The following is a 25919-nucleotide window of genomic DNA, read 5'->3' on the forward strand; positions in this document are numbered from 1 at the left end:
GTGTCAAAAAATAAAATTTAAAAAAAGTCCTGTATTCAATTCCCCATAGATATCCAAAGATGAGAAAATGCATTATCTCAAAAGTAGTAATTGATATAGCCCCCTTCATAAACCTTACATGAGCACAATGAATCCACGAATAAGAATATCTGAATGTGTAAAATGTTTACTTACTTACTAGCAAATCCCATCAAGACTTCAAATTAATTAAATTACAATAGTGTGCCAATAAGTTAATAAAACATATTTCATCTTACCTTGAATTAAATTAGATAAAAGTCCTGCTATCTTGTCTAAAAAAAGAGAGACTAAGTGAACGTGAATGGCAGTATTCCCCGAGTGTAACGGATTGGCAGTTGCTCAGCAAACAGTTAAATATCAACTTCCATTGATTGGGGCCTCATTTAAGTCACTATTTGTTTGTAAATGTAGCTACTGAGACTGATCCAGGGTCAAACATTGAAGCCTGACAATTGGCTATGCAATATCTCAAGGGACAGATGATAATATCATGACACATTAAATCTTTGTGAGGCAACATGACGACAGCTTGATTGCAAAATTGGATTGACCACACTTGGTCAATCCAATTTTGTGTGGGCAAATAAATACGGCGTGTTGACAAGAGTTACGGATTCAATGTTGGTGAACTAATAGAAAACATTTCCCGGAAACTCTTGGCTAGGCTATGGATAAATTGCCAACTTGACAGAACTGTCAATTGATTGCTCTCTTACCAGATTACAATGTGTCAGCACTAATTGCTTAAGACAACGAAACACGGGGGCGGGAAATCACTCAGCTGATTTGGTCAGAATAATCACTACTCATCAGAAGCGTATCTTTTAGATCACATGACACAGCTGACAGAGACCCGTCTGCAAACACAAGAGGGGACTTTGTCCAATTAGAGGTCTAATGACTCGTCCTTAGCCAACATCTGAAGGCAAGGTTGGGAGTCATAAACCTCGGTGACTCACACACAACAGCTGGAACACATAAAAATAATGTGGAAGTCATTTTATTAATCCAGTTAATAAATAAGCGTTTTCATGTATTTTTCCTCATTAAAATGTTCCAAAAGATACTGGATCAATCGTAGCTGATTATCAATATGCAACAACTAATTCTGTTTTGAAAACAAAGTTGACTATTTTATGACTAAGAGCTTTCACTCCAAGTTTACAAAAAGCACATAAAATGTTAAAAAGTGGAGTACACTTGTCAGAGCATTTTGAGCTTTGGGTGAATAATTCAAAGCCGATATTTCTGAAAAGTAAGCAAACTGCGTTTAGAACATGGCAATAATAAAATCATACAAGGGCAAGGACAGCTTTGTTTGTTGGATGTTATCGGGCATTGAAAACTTGGCAACAGATGCCATGGTGTGGCAATATCATTTAGGAAAAAGTTTATCACTAATACAAATTGGGCTGGGTTCAAGAAACAAAAATCTTTCAGTACGCATTTGCAATACACAATGAGAAGCTAGTTAAATCACAAATTCAAATAATTTTTGAGTAATTCATGACTCAAGTTGCCATTTTCTGAACATAGAATTATTAATATGCAATTACATAGAAATGTCAAAGTACAAAAATCTGTTGCATCTTGGCATTGACTGTTCCTATGCTAGGTTGTGTCGTCAGTAATTAGGAAGTGGTAAGTCTAATAACTGGCATACCCAGTCAAAGTGGCATCTGTTTCTCATTACTTGTGATATACTCCCAGCTTAATGTTGCTACAGGTTCTCTGACTGCCAAACCAAGAACTCCTAAACATGGTTTAGACTATTCCAAAGCAACTTCAAGTAATTTATTAGTGGTTAAAAAACATTCTGTCTTAAAATCTGCGTGAGAATCTAAATGTTAGAATTCAGGCCATATTTGTGCAGTAGATTAAAGGCTGTGCATCTGTAATTGACTTTTGTATGTGACGTCAATTGAAGCATGTCCACTCTGCACCAAGACTGTCAATGAAAACAGCGACTGTAGTTTTATTTTTCATGATGTATAAACAATCTGTAAAATAATTCTCATCAAAAACAGAGTAATGCGAACAGAAACAAATGGTTTGATCTACAAATACTGCATAGTTCAATCAGTGCACTGGATGCATATGTGTTCTAATGTCAACGGGAAATGAAAGGTGAAGTGAATGTATTTTTGGTGTTGTATGCATCTATTTGGAAAGTGTAAACACTACATTAGAACCATGTTTGGTTCCACCTTCCTGAGCAGTTCTTCTGATTCATTCTTTTGAAAAGAATAACTGACCTCGTCAAGAAAAGAATAATTGACCTTGTCGATATAAGAATTTTCCATTATATACTATCTATACATCTATAGGCAAAATGCTTTAAAAAAAAATCATGTGATTTGCTGTACAATGATGAATCTCAATAGCGTGGTACAACTTTCCTGTCCACCAATTTGGTCGGTGCCTACAGCCAAAGCGGCAATATTCGGTAGACATGAAGCTCATACAACTACTGTACTAGCGCTGCCTCGTTCAAAAAGCAGTTTAGAGGAATTGGCAGCTTGTCCCATCGGTACAATTGGCCTCAGTCCCAGAAGGAGGAGGGGCAGAGAGGGGACTCAGGCACCTGGCGTCAGCCTTCACGAAGAGGACACTTTTAAGGTCAGTGGTAAGAGTGTTTAGCGTAGCTGAGAGCCATTGCTTTAGCCTAAGCTAATAACCGGATGGCACCGTTCTCAGAGCCCAGGAGCAAAAGCCTCTTGGTGGGCAGGACCGCCAGGCTGGTGAGAGTGCCACGGAAGTTCTCCGAGCTCAGCTTGGTGCTGCTAACGGGGCTGAGGGAGATATCTGCCATGGAGTACACTCCTATCTTGTTAGCCACTGTTCCGGTCACAATCTCTGAACCATAGAGGTCAAAGGCATGGATGGGGTCAGAGTGTGACTTGTACTGGCGAAGAGGCTTATGTTCCAGATCTTTCCACACACTCAGTGTGTAGTCCGTGGAGGAGCTGATGACCATGTTTCCCTCTGCAGCCTGAAAAGAAAAACAGAAAGGAAGTCACAGAGGTCGTAATGAGTCATAACGAGGCAAACATACACCTACACACTTACTTCAAGCTGGGAGTGAGGCCGCTTATTTATTTGATATTCTTTAGGCCAAAATCATTTTAAAATGAGATAAGATCATGAACAGAGTTTATCAGGTTTTTCCCACCTACATATTAGAACAACCACTACTCGACAAGCATAAGAATTGAGTATAGAGGCAATGGGAACTCTGGGTCATATGTATGTGCCAATGAGAACCACTAAGGTCTTTCTAATGAGTAACTTATGTGCATATTTGCCTAAACTTCTGCCTTTAAAACCAGAGATACAATCCTTGACCCCACAATTTGGGGTTAAATAAAGTTTGCTCAGCCCTTGCGCTCTGTTGACTACAAATTTGCTGGGTACAACTTTCACCATCCTCCTGCTCTGAATACTTATCTGCTCCACCGCCTTTTTGGAATGTCAAAATAAAACCACTGGGCTAATCTTCTTCTTCAACATTTGTGTATCACATGACTGCAGAAAGTTCGAGCCCCACCTTCCCCAAAAATGGAGGACTGGCATGAGTATCTCTAGCAGACCAAAAATACAGTAAAGTGAAAAGGGCTCTTATATAACAGTCTTGTTTGTGTGAGATTAGGCTGTGCTCAGAGACAAGGTAAAACTGATTTTACTAAACAGGTCAATTTTTTACATATAGATCAAAGTCTGATTTTATAAATTTATTTATAGATCCCATTGATAATCTCATCCGCATATATCTAAATTGATAAATTGAAAATAAACATATTAAGTATTTAAGATCCTGCTTCCTGACAATGGCATGACTCATTGCATTTTCTGAATGGGCTGCCATCATTTCCATCAGGATTGGGCAACGTGGGGTTTGAACTCTATCAGTTAATCATAGCTTGTCCACCATTTGATCATGATTTTTAAAAAAGAAAAAAAGAAAAGAATTGATGAACATGTGTACTCAGATTTAACTAATCATACAATCACACATAGTCTCCTACGGTTACAAGCTTGAGTGACATAAATTTAGATAAACTCCTGTCCTAAACTGCTAAGCAGCTCCCCCTCCCCTTTTGTGGTTGGCTGGCCTCCATAATGTCACATGGGTGAAGGCTTAAGTTTGGAACGTTGCATGAGCTAAGTAACTTCCTCATCCAAGTGAAAGACAATTTGTGAGAAAACCAGACAAGGAAAGACACAATTTAAGCAGACATAAGCTACAATGCACCCCATACTGTACATTTACCAATACACAGGATTTTATGTTGCAATCCTTTGTGGGTTAGGGTTACGGTTAGTTGAGTGTGGGAGTGCCAGGTCACCGGGGTTATCAAGTGGGCCCTTCCATCACAGATGTTTTGTTGAATTAGGCCCACGACTCATGAACAGTGTTTAAGTCGGCTACACCACTCTGTACCCACACTTAGGCTTATCCCTAGTTCCCAACATTACTTTTTAACTTGTTATTGATCTCATTAATAACAGTCAAGCTGACACTGCTGACATATGGGGGTTGATTTTGGCAAGTTTGATTTGAGGGCTTTTAATTACCACACGACCAGTGACACCAATTAGTGAATGAACATAGGTCTAGTCTTTTCTGTCAATGTTACTTCAATATTGACAAATTTGGTCGATACAGGGTGTGGAAACAAATGTTCAGAGTCAAAAAACTTTAATTATCCTTTGTGAAGTTGTGCTTTTGGTTGTAAATTGTGTGTTTTCATTTCAATAAACATTTGGTCGCAAAAAAAATTATCCTTTGTGCATCAGACCGTAACCATCAACCTACAAAATAATTCTGATTCCTACTTCCAATACCCCATTATTTAATATAATAAATGTAAGGCATAAACTGAGCACTCCTTTGTATGGATGAAATTTACAGCAGACACAAATTGGTGTGTGTGTATACGTGTGTGTGCAGTACCTCTCTGCAGAGTCAAATTATTTTGGCAATTCACAGCTGTTTTTTTTTTTATAAATAAACATACTGATCAGTTAGAGACTGTTGTGCAAGCAACATATTGATTTTAAAACTGAATCTAACTACTATTTGATTTTTACAATATTCTGAAAGCAGTCATCTATTGATATTCTCTGCGAGTAAGCAACGGAAATTCTGCCTTCAGTTTTTGTCATAAATCTCATAACTACCACAATTTTGTCATTATCATTTTAGACATAATGTTTGTCATCCCAAAACAGACAGAATCTCTACTTCAAATGAATATTTTCATATGAAATTGACTCATTCAATGTCTGCATAATTCTGGTTATCAACAGCTATGCTTTTCATGTAATCTATTTGACTGTCACTAGTAGATCACCTCACAATAGTCAAAGAAAAAGTAGATTATTGAGCATCCCTGATTTACAGAGACTAAGATGTTAGCCAGAGGCAGCCCCACTATGGCAAAAGACAAACATATGAACACGAAACTGAGCTGAGGCAAACCTTCATTTGGAGGATATCTCCCTCGTGAGCAGGCCAGCCCTTCAGAACAAGGCCTGTGCGTGCATCTAGCAGAACAATGAAGCCAGATGAGAAGCCTGCAGCCACTGTGCGCCCTCCAGGGCTCACTGCCAGGTAGCGGATCAGCCCAGCACTCACATTGTTGTATGCCAGACGAAACTCATGCTGGGGACACAGGGGAAGATGTGTCACTTTGAAGCCTGAAATGACTCTAGAATGCATGAGTGTAGAAAATGCTATCACAATTTTAACAACACATTAACGATTGATAATTGATGGATGTTTTATGGCGAAGGTCTCAAGTGAGATTGAGTGAGATTCCTTAAGAGGCTCGATACCTGCAGTCCTGGTTTGCGGGGATCAATGAAGCGGAGAACAGAATCTGCACTGCCAAAGACAACACTGCAGTGTGGAGCTGGCATGGTGGTGACAGCTGTGATGGGGTTCTTCCCATCCAGGGCTTCATACGAGCGGATCTGCTTCCCTAGGCACAACAGAAGACAGAATATAATTACACGAGAAAGTAGACTAATGCACTTTTGTTCCACCCATTTGTAATCTAATGTACTTTTACTAATCAAATTAACAATATTATACGCTCTGGATGCATAGTCCTAATCATGAGTGGAAATGCATTGTTCTTGACGTCTCTCACCTGTATACTGGTCCCATAGGTGCACAGTGCCATCACAGCTGACCACCTCCTGTGAAGCCTCTAGCTGCCCCACATAGAACACTGACTTTCGATGGTCGGTATACGTCAGCCTGGGCTCCATCTCCCGTGTTCCATCACCGTTGTTGTAGAGGGGCCAAAGCCTCACGGTCTTGTCTTTACTGCCAGAAAGGAAGTAGTCCTCTCCTGCCAACGGTGCCAGACACTTGGTGGTGCCCGAGTGACCCAGGAAGCTCTGCAACCGGATCTGGTGGAAGTGGAAATGTGGATCCTGCTGGTTGAGGCCGATCTCGTATTGCCAGTAGGCCAGCCAGTTGCCCTGCAGGGAGCGGCCACTGCGAGGGAGCTCCTGCTTCAGGGCGCTGTCCTCTGGAGTGGGGCCCGTCACCCAGGAGGAGGAAAAGGAAGAGAATGTGGCGCCGATGGATGGAGTGGTGAAGGTGGAGGCGGTGGTGATGATGGGGGCGGCATGGCTGGGGTGGGAGCGCCCCCAGGAGTCGACAGAGCCCAGGTTGGGGCTGCCACCATAATCGGTGTCCCGGGACACTTGGATACGGTTTCCTACCAGGTGGCTGCCGAACGTGCCTGACTCAGGGAGGGAGTCGGATCCCAGGGGGGTAGAAGTAGTGGAGGGTGCAGGGAAGGGGCTGCGACCCACACGTCTGCCTACGCCAGAAGACAGGCCCATGGAGGGAGGTAGCTCCACCCTGGAGGCTGCTGTGGGATTAGCCTCCGGACTCCCAGGGCTCACACTCTCATGGTAGGACTGGGCCAACCTCCAGACCAGCTCGTGGTTGGGAACCAGTTTACGAATTGCTGTGTCACCTACAGAAGCCACAACACAACAGTAATGTGAACCACTGGAGTGTAAAATTATATCTGACTTGAGTAGAAAATATAATGCATGTCCTCCTGCCTATTAGGGCATACTGTATTTGACACAAGATGTGGTGTTTCTTACCTATGAGGCAGTAGAAAGGGATGTAGGAGGCATAGGCCATCTCAGTGTTAAATACAGTCTGCAGCTCCTCCAAAACCCCCAACTCATACGTCACATTCAACTCCTCAGGTGTGCAAACGTCCACCACAGTGACTTCTCCCACAACCCTGCGGGGAGCGCTCTCCAGCTGCAGTTTAAGAGAACTAGTCATTCCATCTGTACATTTCAGAGTCCTGTGTAAATTAGCCAATATTCTACAACACAGAACCTGTTGGTGCCAATTCCAATCTTAAAGGAAATTGGTATGTTGAAACAATATGGAGAAACATCTAGGGAAATAGACATTTGCATATCCACTCACGCATACTGTATGTGTGTGGGCTTCCTTAGTCAGTCTCTCTCTCTCTTTCTCGAATTTGTGTTGTATGCGTTCCATTTCTTGTTTTTACTATCCTATTTTACTTTATCTGCTTTTGTGTCCCTTGTTTTCTGTAAAGCACTTTGTGAAAAACCTGTTTGTTGAAAGCTTTCTATGAATAAACTTGACTTGACACTCTTTATGTGTGGTGTGCAGTGAGTGAATACCTGGGGCTGCAGACAGTGCAGCAGAGAGAAGATGGTGAAGAACCGACGCAGAGTGTCAGCCATATGCTGCTGTACCATCTCCCTGCCGATGCGCAAACAGATGAGAGCCATCAGGCTGAGTGTCTTGAGACAGACAGCAGAGCGTGTCTGCACCCCGCTGGGGAACCTGAGTACAGCAGAACACGTAAAAATGAAGCAGAGGATGAGTGACAGATTCAATATAGCACCTTTTCCCATTACGCCCATCTATTTCAATCCAAACATAAAAAAGAAATTACATTTCTCTTGAGCACAAATTATATGTACACTATGAAGAGTATGTGCAGTTTAAACAAAACAATTTGTTCCCACCCATATTGGCCGATACCTTTATGCATTTTTGTAAAAATCTTGCAAAACAGGTTAAGCTTTTCAGTAAGGGTGCTCCGATCAGGATTTTTGGGGCGAATCACCGATCGCTGGAAGCAGTATCGGCCGATACCGATCACCGATCACGGGGTCTATTTGAAGCCTTCTATTCATCGTGTAGCATTATTTATTTATTTAACTATTCTTAACAACATTGTATATTAAGTATTAAAATTAAGAGATGAGAAAGTATCATGAATTGACAACTGTTTATTGGCAGGCAACATGTGCAACATATTCCACTCTCTCTCTTAGAGACACAACTTAAACCATAGCAGCCTACGCTTGGTTATTGGGAGCAGCTTAGAGCTTAACAAATATAGCTTTCCTGTGGAATAAAATAAACAAAATTTTATAAAATAAAAATTAGAATAAAAGCTAAATGTGCACAACACACCAAGTTAGAACAATAAATGATATATAGGCCTACTGAGGCAACAAAAATCAATTCCAATAGACGGAAAACACAGGGCCTTTATCAATTTACTCCAACTTTAGAGACTATAAAACTGCAACATAACAAAATATTTTTCAATATTAATCTGGATTGAGGGAGCAAACATTCAGAGTCAGAGTTAAAAAGTAAATATTAACGTTTTCAGTCCACTCAGTGGATACTGACTAGCACCTACAGTAGCCTATATACAGCTAATCTGCTAGTCTCGGAAACCCAGCTGTATTCCGAATAACGTTAATAACCCTTAGTTCTTCTTTTTGGGAATTCAGCCGGTCGTCTTCTTGGCATGGAAAAAAAAATATCCCTCACGCCCACATGTGCAATGGGAGGCGAACAGACGGGTCCGGTGAGAGAGAGAGTGAGCGAGCGAGACAGAGCGAGAGAGAGAGAGAGTGAGCGAGACAGAGAGCGAGAGAGAGCGCGACACACACACACAGAGAGACAGAGAGAGAGAGAGAGAGAGAGAGAGAGAGAGAGCGAGAGCGAGAGACAGAGAGAGAGAGAGAGAGAAAGAGAGAGAGCGACACAGAGGGAGAGTGAGAGACAGAGAGAGAGAGCGAGAGACAGACTGCACAAAGAGACTACTTCTGTTTGGATCTCTTCCCAACTCGTCTCTCCCTAACATTTTTGCGAAAGTATTGTCTTTTTCAGACACCTGGTAGAACTGCCAGACCGGTGAAGCCATTTTAGCAGCGCGTAGAGAAATTGTCTTGCGTGCTTTGCGTCATCTGATCGGCTCTTCTGATCGGCCTTTATAGAGACCACCGATCAAACTATTTAGAACGAATATCAGCCGATAACGATTGGTGGCCGATCGATCGGAGCACCCTTACTTTTCAGACATGCCCATCTTCAGATAATCAAGTGTTTTTTAAACAAAATATCATGTTAGTTTTGTTCTGTTGCCAATTTGAGAGTTGCATTAAGTGACACACTCCTAGAAAAAAAGGTCACAAAAATGCCTATTCCACAAAAAGGCCAAATATTGGCAGTAAAAATATTGTACCAATCCCAATATTGCTTTTTGAAACTGATACCAACAGTCTGTCAGAGCATCCCTAATCATGAATTGTGCCTCCACATGTTTGTGTGATTGTGTGCTTGTGTGTGTGTATTTACCCCATACGAGGGGAGGTGAGCAGGTCCAGTAGGGGCAGGAGCACATCCTGGTTAATCTTCATCAGCATGTCCATAAGAGTGGTGTCAGAGAGAAAGACAATAATCTTTTGGGTAAGCACCACAGCCCCAAGCAGACTTGCCTCCTTACGGGTGTTAAGACGTTGCGAAGAAGGTGGAGACACCTGGAAAACATATACAACACATTTGTAGAATCGAAGAACATTTGCTAATATTCCTGAATAAATCAATAATTAATCATAATTACTGCAAATTTAGGGATCACAGTGAACAAATATCCTTTCCCCAAGAAAAAAAAAATCAACATCAGTAAGTCATGGGGGGTTTTATATGTTGTTGATATTTTTTTTACCAGGTAGCCTATGTAGGGCAGGTACTGGTAGGTGAGTACAGGCTCCCCGTAAAGGTGAGCTATGTAAATGAGACAGTCCAACACGGGCCCTGCTGTCTGGTCTCCAACCACAGGCTTCTTCTCATACACACTGCCCATCCCCACGCTCTCCAGACTGCTCTCCTCAGGTGCAGGGGTCACAAACTGGTGCTTTTCAGGGCCTATAGGCAGAGAAAGAGAGAAGGGAAGGGGTGAAAGAAAACACAAGCAGTGATACATGAAACTACATGTAAATACACAAATCCCCAGAGTATGATTTTGTTATACATCTAACATGTTGGAATGCTATGTAAATGTATAATGGGGGTAATAATATTGTTTAATGTCATCCAACTACGCACCAACATAGCAAGTTGTAAGCAATCGTAGCAGATTTCTGGCCACGTATCGAGAAGTCACCGTTGGTCCAAGCTTTGCTGATAGCCATCTAACTGTCTTGCAGACTGTGTCTGTGTGTAAAAATATCACAAACAACATTAAACGGCAGCAAATGAAACAAACAGTGTCTTACATAATCAACCTCCCTCACTCACTCACCGAGAAGAATCTTTTGCTCTTTCTCCTCAGAGTCTTCTGCTGGATCATGTTCCTCATCCTCTTCTTCTCCCACAATGCCTTTCTCAGTCTCTTCCAGTGCCATCCCATTCACAAAATCTCCCTCCAGAGTGGCCACTGTGGCCCCTGAATCCTCTGTGCAACCAGAGAGAGTGAGCTCCAGGCTCGGGACATTGGGGTCATCTGTCCCCTCTTTACCCTCATTGTTCTCAGTCATCTCCTCTTCCTCCAGCTCTCCTCCCTCCTCTCCCTCACTGGCCTGCTTCAGGTCCTGGCTGCTGTCAGCTGATTTGAGACTGGCTCGATCCCGCGTTGAATCTCCATCCCCTAGTGAGAGTTCACTCGTGCTGCTCTTGTCACTGAGCTTCCCCACACTCAGTGACTCCTGGTCTTGATCCTTGGCTGCAGAATTCTGGCTCTGCTGTTTCCCAGCTGCCACCCCTGCTCCACTGTTGACATAGAACCCATTTTGAAAGTCCTCTGCCTCAGAGAGAAACACCTGGTCACTGAGACTGATGCCAGACGAGTAGTCTACGAGCCCCGTGTCTCCCACCACCCCGACTCCTCCACTGCCTCCAGTGCTACCTCCCACCTTCCCACTAACAGACCCAGATGACGGACGTCCATCGCTACACTGGAAGTCCTCTTCCTCTTCCTCTCCTAGGTTACATGTCCCACCCCTCAGCCCTTTACATGCTTCCCCGCCAGAGCCTGAGATGCAACTCTCAAAGCCAGTGATGACCTGCAGCACATGGGGGAGGAGGTTGGACAGAAAGGCCTGCAGGCCAAGCCTCACAATTAACTGCAGAATGAAGCAGTCAGTGTAGAGATAGAAACGTCCTCGCAGGCAGTGAGGGTTCTCATAAACGCTGACCAGGGGCTTCAATAAGTACTTGCTGGCATTCCTGGGACCCAGTACTCTGGAGATGGGTTCAAAAAGGTACCAGGCAGCATAGACAGCAGTGGACTCCTCAAGCATGAGGGCTAGAACGAAGGGCAAGAGGATCTCAAGACCCTCAGCTGTGATGTTGCCCCGCAACAGCGTCTCAAGCTGCTGCCACAGGTGAAAGACCACATCTCTTCCTTGAAGGCTACAAGTAGTCTCCATCTTGGCTTGGTAGGAGAAGATAAAATGATGAAGTGCTGGGAAATAGGTGGGAAAAGGAATGGGGGTGACGATTGGGCTCAATAATTGGCAGGGGTTTGGGGGAGGGAGACCCTCATAGATAGGGTCATATTTGAAAAGGCGTGGACGAGGGCAATCTGGTACTTCTGCACATGTATCTGCTCTTCTGGAGTGCTTATGTATTAGCAGCAGCGTCTCAAGAGCGTGATGCAAAGACAGTGGCACATCACGGAGGTTGGCAGAACATAGCTTTATAATAGCTTGGAAACGCTCTCTGAGAGGGGTGCCTGGTTTCCATCCTCTCAGTTTAGAGGAGTAAAATATCTCAGCGATGACAACACCAAGCGCCTGCATGTCCCTTTGGTAGAGCTCTGCAAGAGAGGTTAGAGACTCTACAATCATCCTCCCTCCTCTCCTCTCTTCACTAGACTCTGCAGGATGCCGTACTTCAGCATGCAGACTCTTCACCAGGAAGTTGTTCAGTTTCTCCAGCTCTTCCAGAGGCTGTAATGGGTTGAAGCCTTCAGGGAGGATGATCTTGATTTCCTCTGCATTGGTGGCAGTCACATGCCCCTCCCCATGTTTTTTGTTCATTGGCCCCCCTCTCTGTAACATGGCACTGCGTAAGCCAGGGCCCAAGTTGCTTGTGGCACTGCCAGCGCCCTCACCAGGGAATGAACTTGGGGACTGGGAAACAATAAGTGCTGTATGGTCTCCTCCCATCTTCCCTCCCACTGTACTGATGTTTGGCAGTGGCACAGAACAGGAGGCAGAGGTGGATGAGCCAGTGGAAGCTAATGAGTCCAGAGCTTCCATACCTTGTTCAAGCTCTTCATCTCTGTCTACCATGGTCCAGCCACTGGATTCACACCCTGTGGACTCTGGCACCATTCCATCCACAGTGTCAGCAATGGTGTCAAATAGAGGGATTTGTAGAGAAGGCACATTAAGAGCAGCAAGGCCTAGGAGAGGAGGTTCTGGTGGGGCATACTGGTAAGGAGCAAGGCGGGGTGGGTGGGGCTGGTCAAACAGCTGAACCACACCATAGCTAGTAAGATGGGTGTGGTTGTCCACAAGGTGCAGGCACACATTCTTGGCCTTGACAGCTTCTTTACCTGACAGCTTATAGCCAAATGTGAGGTCTATCCAGTGATGCAAGTGCTGGGACACCTCTCTGCTCTCCAGAAGGCGCCTATGAATCTCGACAAACTCCTCACAAGAGTTGCACCATGAAGGCACATCCAGGTCTGGCATGTCAGGGTGGATTGAGCGGAATATGGAAGGATCTGTGTAGAACTCTGGAATGCACTCATCCGGGGTCCAGCTCTGCATGCGCTCCATACTGGCTGGGTATTCATTAGGCTCCCACTGAGACCTCACGTGGCTGCATAACACTGACTTGGGCGTCTGCCGGGCTTTGTAGACATAGTAGGTAATATCTGAGAGTACATCTGAGATGTGATGAGGTACGTGGAGGTGGTCAGACTGCCCAGCTCCACCAGCACCTACAGAGCCACCCAGGTCTCCGCCTACACCGCCTCCCCCTCCCCCATTAGCCCCTGCAGCTGCCAAAGCCTCTTTGGTCATCTCATAAGTGAAGTCCAGCTGCTTATCCCCTTTGTTGAGCCTGAATTTGGACCTCCTGAGGTCCCGGAATCGTCCAAATGGCACAGTGAAGTCCACCACCCAGGGCAGCACTGGGTGGTAGTTAGGGTCTCCTTCTCGCCTTCCCGCTAACCTGTTCAGTTCCATCAAGTAGCGGAAGTTACTGACCCGACCATGGACCCAGTCCAGGACCAAGTTCTTGAGCTCATCAAAACAGTCTCTGCAAAGGTTCTTGTTGTCACTGCTCACACATGCACTGTCCCTTGGCAGGATGCTTTTTGGCACTTGTCTGCCAGTAACATAGCCGCCCGCCTCCCTTTCTGTCCCCAGTTCTTCATAATGGACTAGGTTGAGTCTGAGGCGGCTGCAGAGCTGCTCGTCTACTGCTATGTCTTGCAGGGAGAGCTCTCCACAAGACAGCCCTGCTGCATGACATGCTTGCAAGGCTATTAGTAACTGGTACAGAATGAACAACACTTTGGCATGGCTGTTGGCAAGCTTGGCTGGGCTGTAGGAGACAATATCGTGGAGTGAATACTGAGTATAGGGTAGAACCACGTAGAGCATCTCAGCTGACTCCAGAAGACACTCTGCAGGGAGAACATTAGGACACACATGGTCTGACTGGGATTTGGAAAAGGAAGAGGAACTGGTTGGGAAAGAGTTTTCTTTCTCCTTCTCTCTAGCTGGAGAAAGGGATGGTGAGACTCTGTCAGATGAGATGAATGTAGAATTGAAGAGCTTCTGCAGTGCTTGACGAACAGCATCTATAGCTGCAACCTGCATCTGCTCAGTGGCCCCAGCATATGGCTGCACAAGGTTGTGATGAGCTTCATGCCATAAGTTCCTGAAAGAGAAAAACAGATAAATCACTATCTGAACTATCTATCTGTCTTACCCAATCATTGCATCTGATTGATTTTTTTATTCAAACGTTACGCTCACCTACAAACAAGAAATTAAAAGGGACATCTACCCATAGAATTCAATTTTTTACAAAGCTCTTAGGCAGTTCAGTCTAGATAGATGAATATGGAAATCTTCCCAAAAGCAACACACAAGACAGGCAAGACTCTCCTGATGATGTCTTTAAGAAACACATTATTAAGCTACCCCATCTGACAGAGAATGGGAAATCAACCTTGTGAACATAGTGATGAGGAAATTTTACAGGGATAAAAACATACATTAAAAGACTGGACAGAGGCAGGCTCCAATTCATTTTCAGTTAAGCCCCAGGTATCCTATTAACATCACAGATAAAAGCTTTAATTTTTTGAATTCTCTAGCTTATTTCTAGCTTTGGATGAGTTATTCATGTTCACAAATAATGACTGAACAGTCAATAGTCATCGGAATGACAGTTTCTCTTTGAAGGGAGATTTTTACTTTAAGAAGCTGTTGCCCAGATACAAAGTAATTAGCAAAGCCACATTTCACAGAGAGAGCGAGTGAGAGAGAGTTCATTGATTGAACAGATAAGCATGTACAGTACCTGACATTGCGCTGCGAGACACACTGCATGGTTTTGATGAAAGAATCCTGTGACATGGCTTCCATTTCTTGATAGCATGGGTTTCTGGCCAATCTGTAGCTCAGCTTACTTTTCCTCAGACCCTGAATGCACACTCGTGTCCAGCCAGGAGGCAGCTTTGCCTGGGAACATTGAAGGTATGTGCGAATTTCTGCTTCACTGATGCTGTCAAAGCGGGCACAGCGTATGACCCTCCTCTCCCTAAGGCCCATCACCCAGCGGGTAGGAACAAGGGCTACAAGCTCCTGGGGACGGGGACCTGGGCCTAGCTGCCGTCGGTCAACCCCCAAGTCCTTTTCTACTGCAAGCATCAGCCAATCCATGGTGAGTCTCCAATGCCTGCTAAGAGTCACACACTGTCCAGCTGCGTTCGACTGTCTCCCACAGAGGATGACTTTCACACCTCCATGGAGTTAGAAATCGATGACACCAAGGGCAGGCTTAGTATCTTTTTCTGCCTGTACTTCTGAGGAAATAATTGAAAAATATAAATAAATAATTAGACAATAAACTCTTTGTTGATGTGTTTTAACAATGCTACAGCTATGCAAAATCAAAACTGAAGGCAATTCATCATTTTCCACAGTACAAAACTTAGGTTGCTGCGATGAAGGAGCAATATGGTGTTATTGAATACACATGACTACTCATCATCCCTCTCTGACTCAAATGTTGAAGGCTGTGCTCAGCTCACATGACTGAACTACCTCTTTTCCTGTCAGGATATCTACTCTCATAATGTAGTGCCATATGCTCCTAGAAAAAAGCCAGCAAGTACACATTTCATTTACTGAAGCTAACTTTTCAGATAGTAACGTTAGCCTACAAGTCATCAAAATGTCAGTCTGGCTGATTGTTTTATAATAGTTTAACAACAGAATGAATTCAGCTTGAGCTGACATGCATTCCTAGAAATAACTGCAACTTATAGTAAGCTTCAAACAAATAAGGTAGAGTTAATGTTATTTACTGTAACGTTAACAATACGGTGATAGTGAGTTGGGGGCTTTAAGAGGCTTTCGGCTCACTATTCGGGAAGTAGCCTAACTCACGTCAACTTAACGCTAGCTAAACCATTAAGCTAAGGTTTCCTACGCTTCAGCAAGCAAAAATACATCAGGTTACACCACTAACACAATAATGACCATGCACGGCTATACAAATCCACCTTAACCCCACTGTAATCACAGAATAATAACCGTCAACAACAGCGTTTAATATTTAACGTTACGTTGTTTAGCTCACCTCTCACCACTTGTAGCAGTTGTGACAGCTAACGTTAAGCTAACGGTGCACAGCCGATTTCATGCATGATGAGTTTGTAATATATTAACTTTGTAAAGTGAGAACCTGCTGCGGAACAACATGTACTTGCTCCATTTTGGTGGGTTACAGGCTTGTCAGCAAAGAGACGGCAGTCAGCCAGCCAATGATGTTTTGTTCTGAGCTAGTCGCAGCCATGTTGTAGAAACGGGAACTCACGTGACACACCACCAGCCCCATCTCATGTGATAACTGGCTGCTGCCCTGCTGCCGAGAGGAAATGCAGAGCAGGGGGTCTCAAAGCCTCACAACTATTCATTTGAAGAGCCCCCAAATGAATAGGCATTAGACCACAGACCTCCATTTAATCAGATTTTGTCCATTGGAACTCGATCCAAGAAGATTTTATATGGTTACTTGTGATTTAGTACAGAACTAAACTGTCTATAGGCTACTGTAGGTGGAGTGACAACCACAGTGAGGAGAGAGAGAGATATGATCAAAAGTCATTCTTTATACATTCTCTCATTGTGCTAATTGTCTGGTGAATTAAATAATAATAAAATTAAACTTTTCCATATTTTGCTGGGGAAACACTTGATCCCCACACAATGGGAACCACTAGAACATACCAAATTCGAGCAGTGTGGTTTTACCCAATTTTCTCTCTTACGTTAAATAGAAATAAAAACACACTTATTATTATTATTATTATTATTATTAGCAGGCGTTTGCATACACTGAAACTGATATTTCCTGATTCTTGACCCTGAATGACTGGGATGTAGTAAGAATAATCTCCACACGGTGGCATCATGTCTCTGTTAATTAGACTGCTTATTTAGCATGCTTGTGCAAGAAGCAACCTTTCTGAAGTTGCAGGCAACTAATTTATTTTTTTTTCTCCCTTTGATTTAGTTAAATTTTTATTGTTTCTTTTGCTTTATTTCTATAAAAAAGCTTAATCCTTAAGCCCCCTTTATCCCTCAGAAAACACAACTATTGAAGTTAATAGAAGTGCATTGACCACTGCTGCATGTGTTGTCCATGCACAAACGGGTCATTCTTCCAAATTGGTGCATTTCAAGTCCCTCTGACATTTCAATATAATTTGTGTAAAATGTTTACCAACACTCTAAGTTTCCTAGCTCTGTTTTGTCTGTTTTTGAATGCTTTAAAATGTTTAACTGATGGTAACGATCATAACATGTCAAACCTGATGATGTTAATCATTAATTGTACAAAATATGGCAGTCACATGACTTTTTATAGTCATATGCGCAGCTTGAATTGTGACAACATACTTACCTGACAATATACTTAACTGATTTACCTGTGAAAATAAAGTAACATACTTATTTGATTTACCTGTGGGAACAAAATGAGTAATATGCTTAGCTGATTTACCTGTGAAAAGAAAATGAGTAATATACTTACCTGATTTACCTGTGAAAAGAAAATGATGAGTAATATACTTACCTGATTTGCCTGTGAAAAGAAAATGAGTAATGTAGGCCTACTTGCTGTTGTCAAACCTGTTACTTAGATATATTTTGATTATTTTTGTCATAACCTGACCAAATGGGATGCAAATATTAGTTTGCATGGGAAGAGGAGGCCAATTATATATTCAAAAAATAGGGGGGAAGTTCTTTCAATAATGGCATTTCTTTTAAAAGGAAAGCAACTCTGTATGGTGCTCAAAACAAATGTGATGACATTACTTAAGTAAAAAAGGAATTTTATTAAATAGATATTGTTTAAAAGATTATTATGGTAGAATAAGTGTATGTTTAAGTGTATAGGTGTATATTTTTCTGCAAGTCAAACATATCCTCTTTGTGATAGAATGTTAAAAAGGTGGAAAATGGATACTTGAAAAAATACACACTTTATCCAAAAGGCACCTATTTGGAGGAATGACTCGCATATAAATACAGGTGTCTCAGGTGTTTCTGCAGGTGTTTTGGGATTTACAGAAAATGTGATACTGTTCAGTAACAGGCTGTTTGTTTGTAAATTCACACCATGGCTATTTGCAGTGATTTATTACACATAAATGTGAAATCCTTCTTATTTAGAATGGACTTGTAAATATGCCCTACCATAGACTCACTAAAAGAATATTCATTTGAGAAAGTTATGTCCTTATTTTCAATGTCTGGTTCAGAAGTTATTGATTGAAATAGAGTACAGTGTGATATACAATATGTTAAAAATAAATAATATCTTATTTATAAACAAAATATATATATATTGTAATAATAGGCTATATTGTATTATATAGAACAGCTACAGTATATGTTAGAGAAGTATGTCTCATAAAACTTGTCTAGAAACCAAAGATCACTCTGTTCACAGTTATTAGCTGCCTACAGAAAGAGTAAGGTTCAGTGGTGCACCACAGAATGAGAGAAGCTGCCTGCTGTGTGATCTGGGAGAAATTGAAAATGAAATTCATTTTATATTCTATCATCTGAGTTGAGAAGCAGGCTTTATAGAAAGATGATTTCTATTCTGATCATTTCTTTTGGTTGGATGATTGATGGTATAAAGGTCTATGACTCATGAAGATATGCTCCAGAAAAGGTGGAATCTGTGTGGCAAACTAAATCTGGCAAGCCTGTGCAAAACAGCAAAACATGTACTTTGTGTGACAAAGTCAGGTGACTTTGTTTTGTAATAGGTTTGCTATGCACGCATATTGCAACATCATGTTTGGATGTCTTGTAAGCCCATGTGGGCTGGGCACCTTGAGTGCATAGCACGGAAATCAAATCAAAACTACTGGGTCGAGCTGGTGGACAACTACTGCACAACTTAGTGATATAACGTGAGTGCCAGAATATGAGCAATTATTGATGAAGCACAACAAATGGGCCGTCCAGATTGTGACAAATGTTGCATGCCTTCAAAAGAGGCAAATGTGAATACAGGCATGAATGTTGAAATCCCATACTGGGTTGTAGGCTCACAATTACAGGGACACAAATTAAAAGCTGTTCTCATCTCAGCATACCACCAAAGGCAACATAATTACTGCTAGTGCATTTCACAGAACAGATACAGCCAAAGAACATGACATTCCTTGGCTCAGCATATCATGTTCTACTCTTAGTTCTACTCTTACTCTGCTTTAAGAATACACAGTCTGGCCCTGTCTGCGCCTGGCCCAAGCACGTTTTTGGTTGGGGCCTCCCTCACTTAAAATCACAGGACAATCTCTCAATACAGAATTCACTGTAAATAGCCTGAACTTACATACACCTCTCTTGATGGGTTTTTTGCTTATAAATTGCTCAGTTTGTCTAGGGCCCCAGCGGTTCTCTTTCAAAGTTTTGCTCATGGTCCAGTTGTATCACAGTGATACTTGGTGGTGGAAAGTCAGATTCCATATTTTAAATTTTGCTGATTTTCATGTTTTAACTTCACTTTAAGGATTACATGGATCTCTATATGCAGAGAAAATTCTAAAACTGTTGTGCTTATGAAACGCTTTCAAAACCCCACCGGATAAACTCAAAACTACATGGTGGTTGTATTGAAGAAATCACCAATTTCTTTTGTTTGACTTCACTTCCTTCACTCCTGCAGCACTGCTCTCTCCCTGTCATTCCCTTTGCCATGGGCCGGCAGTCAGGTCACTTCTCTGTGCATTGAGTACTGGTAAGCCAATTTCATTAAGCTCTTGATTGTTTAGTTCTGTTTCTGTTATGGCCATAATCTTACTTAGTTCAAGTTATGCAATACCACCTTAGTTAAAGTTGTCCAAAAATATTACTGTCCAATATGTCTGTTTGGTTTTTCCTATTGCGTGTTAAATAAATCACCATTCACTGGACTTCATCTGAGCTTCCTCATTCATATACTGAAATTCTAACCAATGCCCCCTGATGATAGTCACCAGCCATTCCTATTTTTAAGAATTGGTAGAGGCTTTGTAGCATGCCTGATAGTCGACTCTGTAAATGTGTGTTTCTGTGGGCTTCCCAATTGACTAATGTAAAAAACTATATGTGCACTGTGAGAACTTTTTTTAGCTCCATGCATATGTCCCACCTTGCCTGCACAGATATAGTCTATTCAAGAAATGACTTAAAGAATTTTGACATTGCAGTGTGAGAGAGTGATGAACAGAAATGGTTTCAGTTAATAAATAAACCTGAGGGTAACAAAGTGCGCACTTATTGCCTATTTAAAAGTACTTTTGATACACAGCCATATGTACAAAGTATCTTATCAAGGCAGCACAGAAGCGCCTTTGCTAAATTCAGATGTGGAGTTGCACCTTTAGCTATAGAAACTGGTAGGTACACAAACATCCCAGCCGATAGACGGTTCTGTACCCTATGTAATAATGCTTCTATTAAATCAGGAGCCCATGTACTCTTACACTGTGAACTCAGACATTCGTTCTGAATTATTTTTTCAACTTTCTAACCATGTTGCAAATTTTAATGAGTACGATGATTTAAATAAATTGTGTGTAGTTTTAGCTGGTAAATATTGTATCAACGAATGTGCCAAAGCTTGCCACCTCATCCTTAACAGAAGACGTTCATTCATGAGTGTCTAAATTTTATAATGTAATACTAAGATTGTTTTATGTTCTTTGTGTTTGTATGTGTGTGTAATATGACTTCTATTTTGTGTGTGTGTGTGTATGTATGTATATGTGTATCAATGTATCTGTACAAATGTATGTACTTATGTGTGTGTATATTTATGTGTATGTATATATGTATATACATATATATATCTATATATATATATATAGATATATATATGTATAGATATATACATATCTATACATATTGTAGTATTTTTTTATGTTTATTATTTTTAGACTGTGTCTCATAACTCTGAATGAGTGGTCCTCAACCTTCTTTTTTTTTTACTGTACTGTGTTTGTTGCCCTGTTTGTCCTGTATGTTGAGAAGTGACACATAAATAAAAAATTATCTATCTATCTATCTTCCTATTTAATATGGCCCTTCGAGCCAGAACCTGACTATTTTCATGGATCCACCAACTCAATTGCAACCCCCAGATGAGACCCTTCGACGCTCTGGTCAGTACAGTTCGACCTCCTCCTCATCTGGAAGATTATGAAGTGCAATATCACGGAGCTAGAGCTGCTGCATGTCAAACGGTGTGCACACACATGTAACAGACACACATGAGCTTGAAGGTAATACAGTAGAGCTAGAAGAGGAACATGATGAGCATGAGAGGAAAATATAACTATTTGATGCTAAACAGCAAATTCCCATTCAAGCACCTTCTGTTCCCTCCAGTGAATCAAATCCTGAAAGAACTGCTAGTGACAATGAAAGGTTTTCAGCATTTCATGGAAAGCTTCCCAACCTCAACTCCTTGCTCCTACAGCAGTAAATCATCCTCTTGTAGACATTCATCCAGATCCAGGACATGCAGCACTGAGCAAAACCCCTTCTGTGTGTAATTCACCAACAGTTTTCCAAACAGAACAGCAAGACATCATAGTTCCTGTTGTTGGACCTCCACATCAGTCATTGTCCTGTCCACCAGAGGTCAACCACCATCCTGTGGCTGTGTCACTAATTGATGCTGCAGTCCCTTCATCAGGCCTACCCAGGCCAATTCCTTCTCAGACAGGGATGCTGTCTTCCAGTCTTTGTTGTACAATTAGAGGGCCGGCCACCACAGCTTTCATTTCAGTCCCTGAATCTGAATTGGTCCTCAATCATTAGTTCCTCCAGTCTTTCAGCAGTTACATTTCCCCTCTCAAATGTCTCAGTTTTCATTACCTTCTGTTCACCAAGATTTGCATTCATCTCAGGCAATGCCTCTTCATCAGAAACCTTTGTCACCCCCAGCTGGTAGAAGGCATGTGTATAAAGTAGAAGGCCCTTCTTTCCTGAACCTCACCAGGGAAGACGAAATGCAGTACAGGATGCTGCGGATGGTGCTCAATAATCTCCTCGACCCTAATGAAACAGCACTTCAAATATCATGTCCTCCTTGATCACCTTAAAGTGGACCAAGCTAGGCGATTAGCTCTGGCCTTTTCTTATGCTCCTGATGCATTCGCCCAAGCAAAGAAGGCTCTTGAGGAACATTATGGACAGCCAAGACAATTGGCATTGAAGGAGCTAATAACCATTATGGATCTACCACCTATTCGGCCAGGTGATAGTCATGCTCTTGATAACTTTGCCCTTCATGTGCAAGCACTTGTAGGACTACGTACTTAGCACCATGGAAGCTCAAGGACAGGCAGAACTTTGTTGTGGCTCTCATGTTGAGCGTCTCCCTGAAAAGCTGCCCACAGAACATTTCAGTCGAAAGCAGAAACCACCAAGGTGTCATGAACTATGATCTGCTTGCATTCTCAACTTGGCTACAAACAGAGGCTCGATGCCAACCTAGAAAGGAAACTACCATACCACCTTTCAATCGACTTCCACCAAAGTCCCTTCTTGCCATGACCACCGTTCTTCATGGAGCAAACAAACCCAACGACCCCACAGAAACTTCAAAGCCTAATCCAAGGTGTGCATACTGCAGCCCAATCAACCACCATATTAGCAAATGCCCTGAGTTTACTGACATGACAAAGGATCAAAGAGTGACCTGGATTAAGGAGAGAAAACGTTGCTGGCGCTGTGCTCAAAATCAAGCTGCTAAGTGTGATCTAAAGAAATTCTGTGCCACCTGCAAAGGAAGACATCTACAGATATTATGAGTTGAATCAAAGGTCCAGCAACAACTACCTTGTTATCTTGACCAACCGAGTAGCTGCAATGGTATACTCCTCAAAGTTGTAAAAGTTCTACTCCACAGGAATCGACTGTCTCAGACCATACAATGTCAAGATTGGCCGCACTTTCAATCACTTTGAATTCAATCCCCCACAAGCACCCCACTTCGGTGGAGCCGGGGAGCGGGAAATACGCTCAGTGAAGAATGCTCTGAAGAGGACCGCTGGTGCACAAATGGTCACTGAGGAGGTTCTGAGAACCGTGTTAATTGAAATTGAAGGCATCCTTAATTCGAAACCACACGGTTATGTATCATCTGACGTTGCAGACATTGACCCAGTTACTGTTCCTCGTGGGACGTGATCATGATGCATCACTCCCCCTAGTGTCCTACCAGACTCTGAGCTCCTGAGCTGTCGGCGCTGGTACCATACCCAAATACTAACGGATCATTTCTGGAAACTTTTCACAAAACTTACCACTACTCCAAGCGAGGAACAAGTGGCAAAGGGACAAACAGCATCTTCAGGCAAATTCTATAGTGATGGTTGTAGATCCCCAGCCACCAAGATGCCTTTGGTCTGTTGGTAAAGTCACTTGCATCCTACCAAGCAAAGATGGCCGCATCCAAACAGCCGAAGTCACCATCAAGGAGAAACCCTATATCAGGCCTGTTGCACATCTGGTCCCACTTCCTGCCCTCCCAGATGACCAACCTGTTTGACACTTTAGTCGTATTTCTCACTAGAAATCCAGGGGTGCTTGTATTGAAGAAATCACCAATTTCTTTTGTTTGACTTCCTTCACTCCTCACTTCACTCTACATCCATTTAGTGCCCTTAATATTTCCTCAGCACTCTGCCACCAATTGTTAGCCTGATTGTGCTTACCTGCTTTCTCCCTCTCATTCCCTTTGTCATGGGGTGGCAGTCAGTTCACTTCTCTGTGCATGAGTACTGGTAAGTCAATTTAATTTGCTCTTGATTGTTTAGTTCTGTTTCTGTTATGTCCATATCTTCCTTCCGTTCAAGTTATCCAAGTACCACCTTAGATACAGTTATCCAAAAATATTACCTTATCCTTAAATATGGACATTTCATTTCAAGAGTGACTTGACTTTGATTTATTGTATTCATGTACATTGTTAAATGTTTTGATCTCTTTTCTTTTTCTTTGTCTGCTTTTCCATATAACCACCACTCCAAATCATCTGCTTCATCAGCCCATGTGTGTCTGTTTGTTTTTTAATCACCATTTACTGGACTTCATCTGAGCTTCCTCATTCATGTACTAGCATTCTAACCAATGTGGTCATGTGGTCATGCTACAACAAGTTTTCTTAGTTCCTGAACAGTTTACATTTTGGACAGATGAGGTTTTCACCTGACACCGATGATATGATTTGTATTGCTATCATTTTGCGCAAAAAAACCCTAAATTTATCAGAACTATCATGTGTAAGGACTCTTGAGTGACTGAGTGGCATTAGCGCGTCAAGGTGAGGCCCTCGATGGGTCCAACAAAAAGAGTGCCGGTATGATTGTCACAGTAATATTTCAATCTGAAAAGTGTACTGGATGCACTTTGGAGGTATTGGGGTTTTTGAGGTACAGTAAGTTGGTTTCAATTCAAAGTTTCTGCTGAAGAAATGTTTCCAGGGGAAAATGAAAGGTCACTGCTAGCCCCTGAAGTTTGTCAAAAAACTCAATAGTGTTATACTATACTATCCTTTAACTTTGCCTGCACAAAATTAGGGAATATTATCACATTTTCAAAATACCTTAAAGTTAAGTAATGTTGTGAGTGTTGAGTTAACATCTTTATTCACTGGATTAATTTGATCATATAGTATGAAACATGTCTACAGGCACCTCATTTGGGTATGGCTAAAACTTCATGTTCAAAATATGGCCTACAGCTCTGATCAATTTTAGGTATTGACATATAGGTGTAACTTGCGACAGTAAATGAGCTTTGGGTGATATTTTCACCTCACTGTTAACAGCGATGTGAGGTTGGGTAAATTAGTGAAGAAGCCAAGTCAAAAACAGACACCTGTAAGGACAATGCTGCATTCAAAGCTAGGGCAACATAAGCCTTTCTTTAAAAAACAACAACAACAACAACAAAAACAGTTATGTGACTCACAGAGAATGTTGAAATGTATCCACAACATTGTCATATCATAACATGAACATTATTTACTTGTACTATAGCAATTTTGTACTTAATAATGCAAACTGAAACCATAAAATTCCTTCAAAAACTTTTGCTTGAAAAAGTGATATTTGCAATTTCTTAAAACTTAAACAGCTTAAAAACTTAATTTAAAACTCATGATTAGTTATAGGTTAGCCCACTGTCAGTCCTTGTATCAAGAGCTCTGTCCATCTGTCAATGACCAACAAAATGTCTCTAGACAAAAGATTTGGTTTTATGAGGCATGCTATCCTTTTTGTCCATGTTGGAATTTAGATAGTCTTGAAACCGTTTTAGCTGAAACTCATAACCCTTCTCTCAAAAGTCATCTGAAAGAGCTTTTAAAAAGTCAAATAGCCTAAACAAATAGCTAAATATATTGAACAAAAATATAAACCAACATGTAAAGTTTTAGTCCCATGTTTCATGAACTAAAATTATATATTTTTAGTCTCTTCAATATTAGTAGGCTATATTTCTTCCAAGCTTGTTTCTCCCAAATCTTATGCACAAATTTGTTTACATCCTTGTTGGTGAGCATTTCTCCTTTGCCAATAATTTCTGAAACTGTAATATTTTTGAGAAAGTGGTGCCCTCTAGATTTTTGCCCATGTTCAAAAGAGTGTGTCCACGCCCCTGTCAGCCAGAGCGCTCCCATCCCCCTAATTTGCTGAGGTCAGCCCTGAATTTAATTATCTCCCAAACATAATAATCTATCCCCATTTATGAACCTATTTAGGAAAGCGTTTCATTTTAGCCATCTCTCTCTTCTATGTCTCTCC

The 25919-nt window shown here is 41.9% G+C and overlaps 1 protein-coding gene across 1 annotated transcript; it reads right to left on the reverse strand.

Annotated features, from left to right (window-relative positions):
- Nucleotides 1-1034: 1034 nt before the first annotated feature.
- wdr81 (WD repeat domain 81) lies at nucleotides 1035-16373 on the reverse strand. Its single transcript, XM_071914646.2, has 12 exons — nucleotides 16178-16373; nucleotides 14894-15398; nucleotides 10650-14245; nucleotides 10454-10561; nucleotides 10074-10273; nucleotides 9704-9885; nucleotides 7720-7885; nucleotides 7156-7321; nucleotides 6177-7019; nucleotides 5860-6005; nucleotides 5504-5686; nucleotides 1035-3013 (listed from the first exon to the last, which is right to left on the reverse strand). Exons 2-12 carry the CDS (start codon nucleotides 15253-15255, stop codon nucleotides 2687-2689), a joined length of 6279 nt encoding a protein of 2092 aa, XP_071770747.2. The 5' UTR covers nucleotides 15256-15398; nucleotides 16178-16373; the 3' UTR covers nucleotides 1035-2686.
- Between the last annotated feature and the right edge of the window lie 9546 nt (nucleotides 16374-25919).

The sequence above is a fragment of the Centroberyx gerrardi genome, chromosome 6 (assembly GCF_048128805.1).
Source record: "Centroberyx gerrardi isolate f3 chromosome 6, fCenGer3.hap1.cur.20231027, whole genome shotgun sequence".
Lineage (NCBI taxonomy): Eukaryota > Metazoa > Chordata > Actinopteri > Beryciformes > Berycidae > Centroberyx > Centroberyx gerrardi.

Coding starts and splice junctions, on each gene's coding strand:
- wdr81 (XM_071914646.2), bottom strand. CDS start 15,255: ATGGATTGGCTGATGCTTGCAGTAGAAAAGGACTTGGGGGTTGACCGA. Junction 6,006..6,176: donor CCTATGGGACCAGTATACAG/GTGAGAGACGTC, acceptor TGTTGTGCCTAG/GGAAGCAGATCCGCTCGTAT. Junction 5,687..5,859: donor CCCGCAAACCAGGACTGCAG/GTATCGAGCCTC, acceptor CTGTGTCCCCAG/CATGAGTTTCGTCTGGCATA.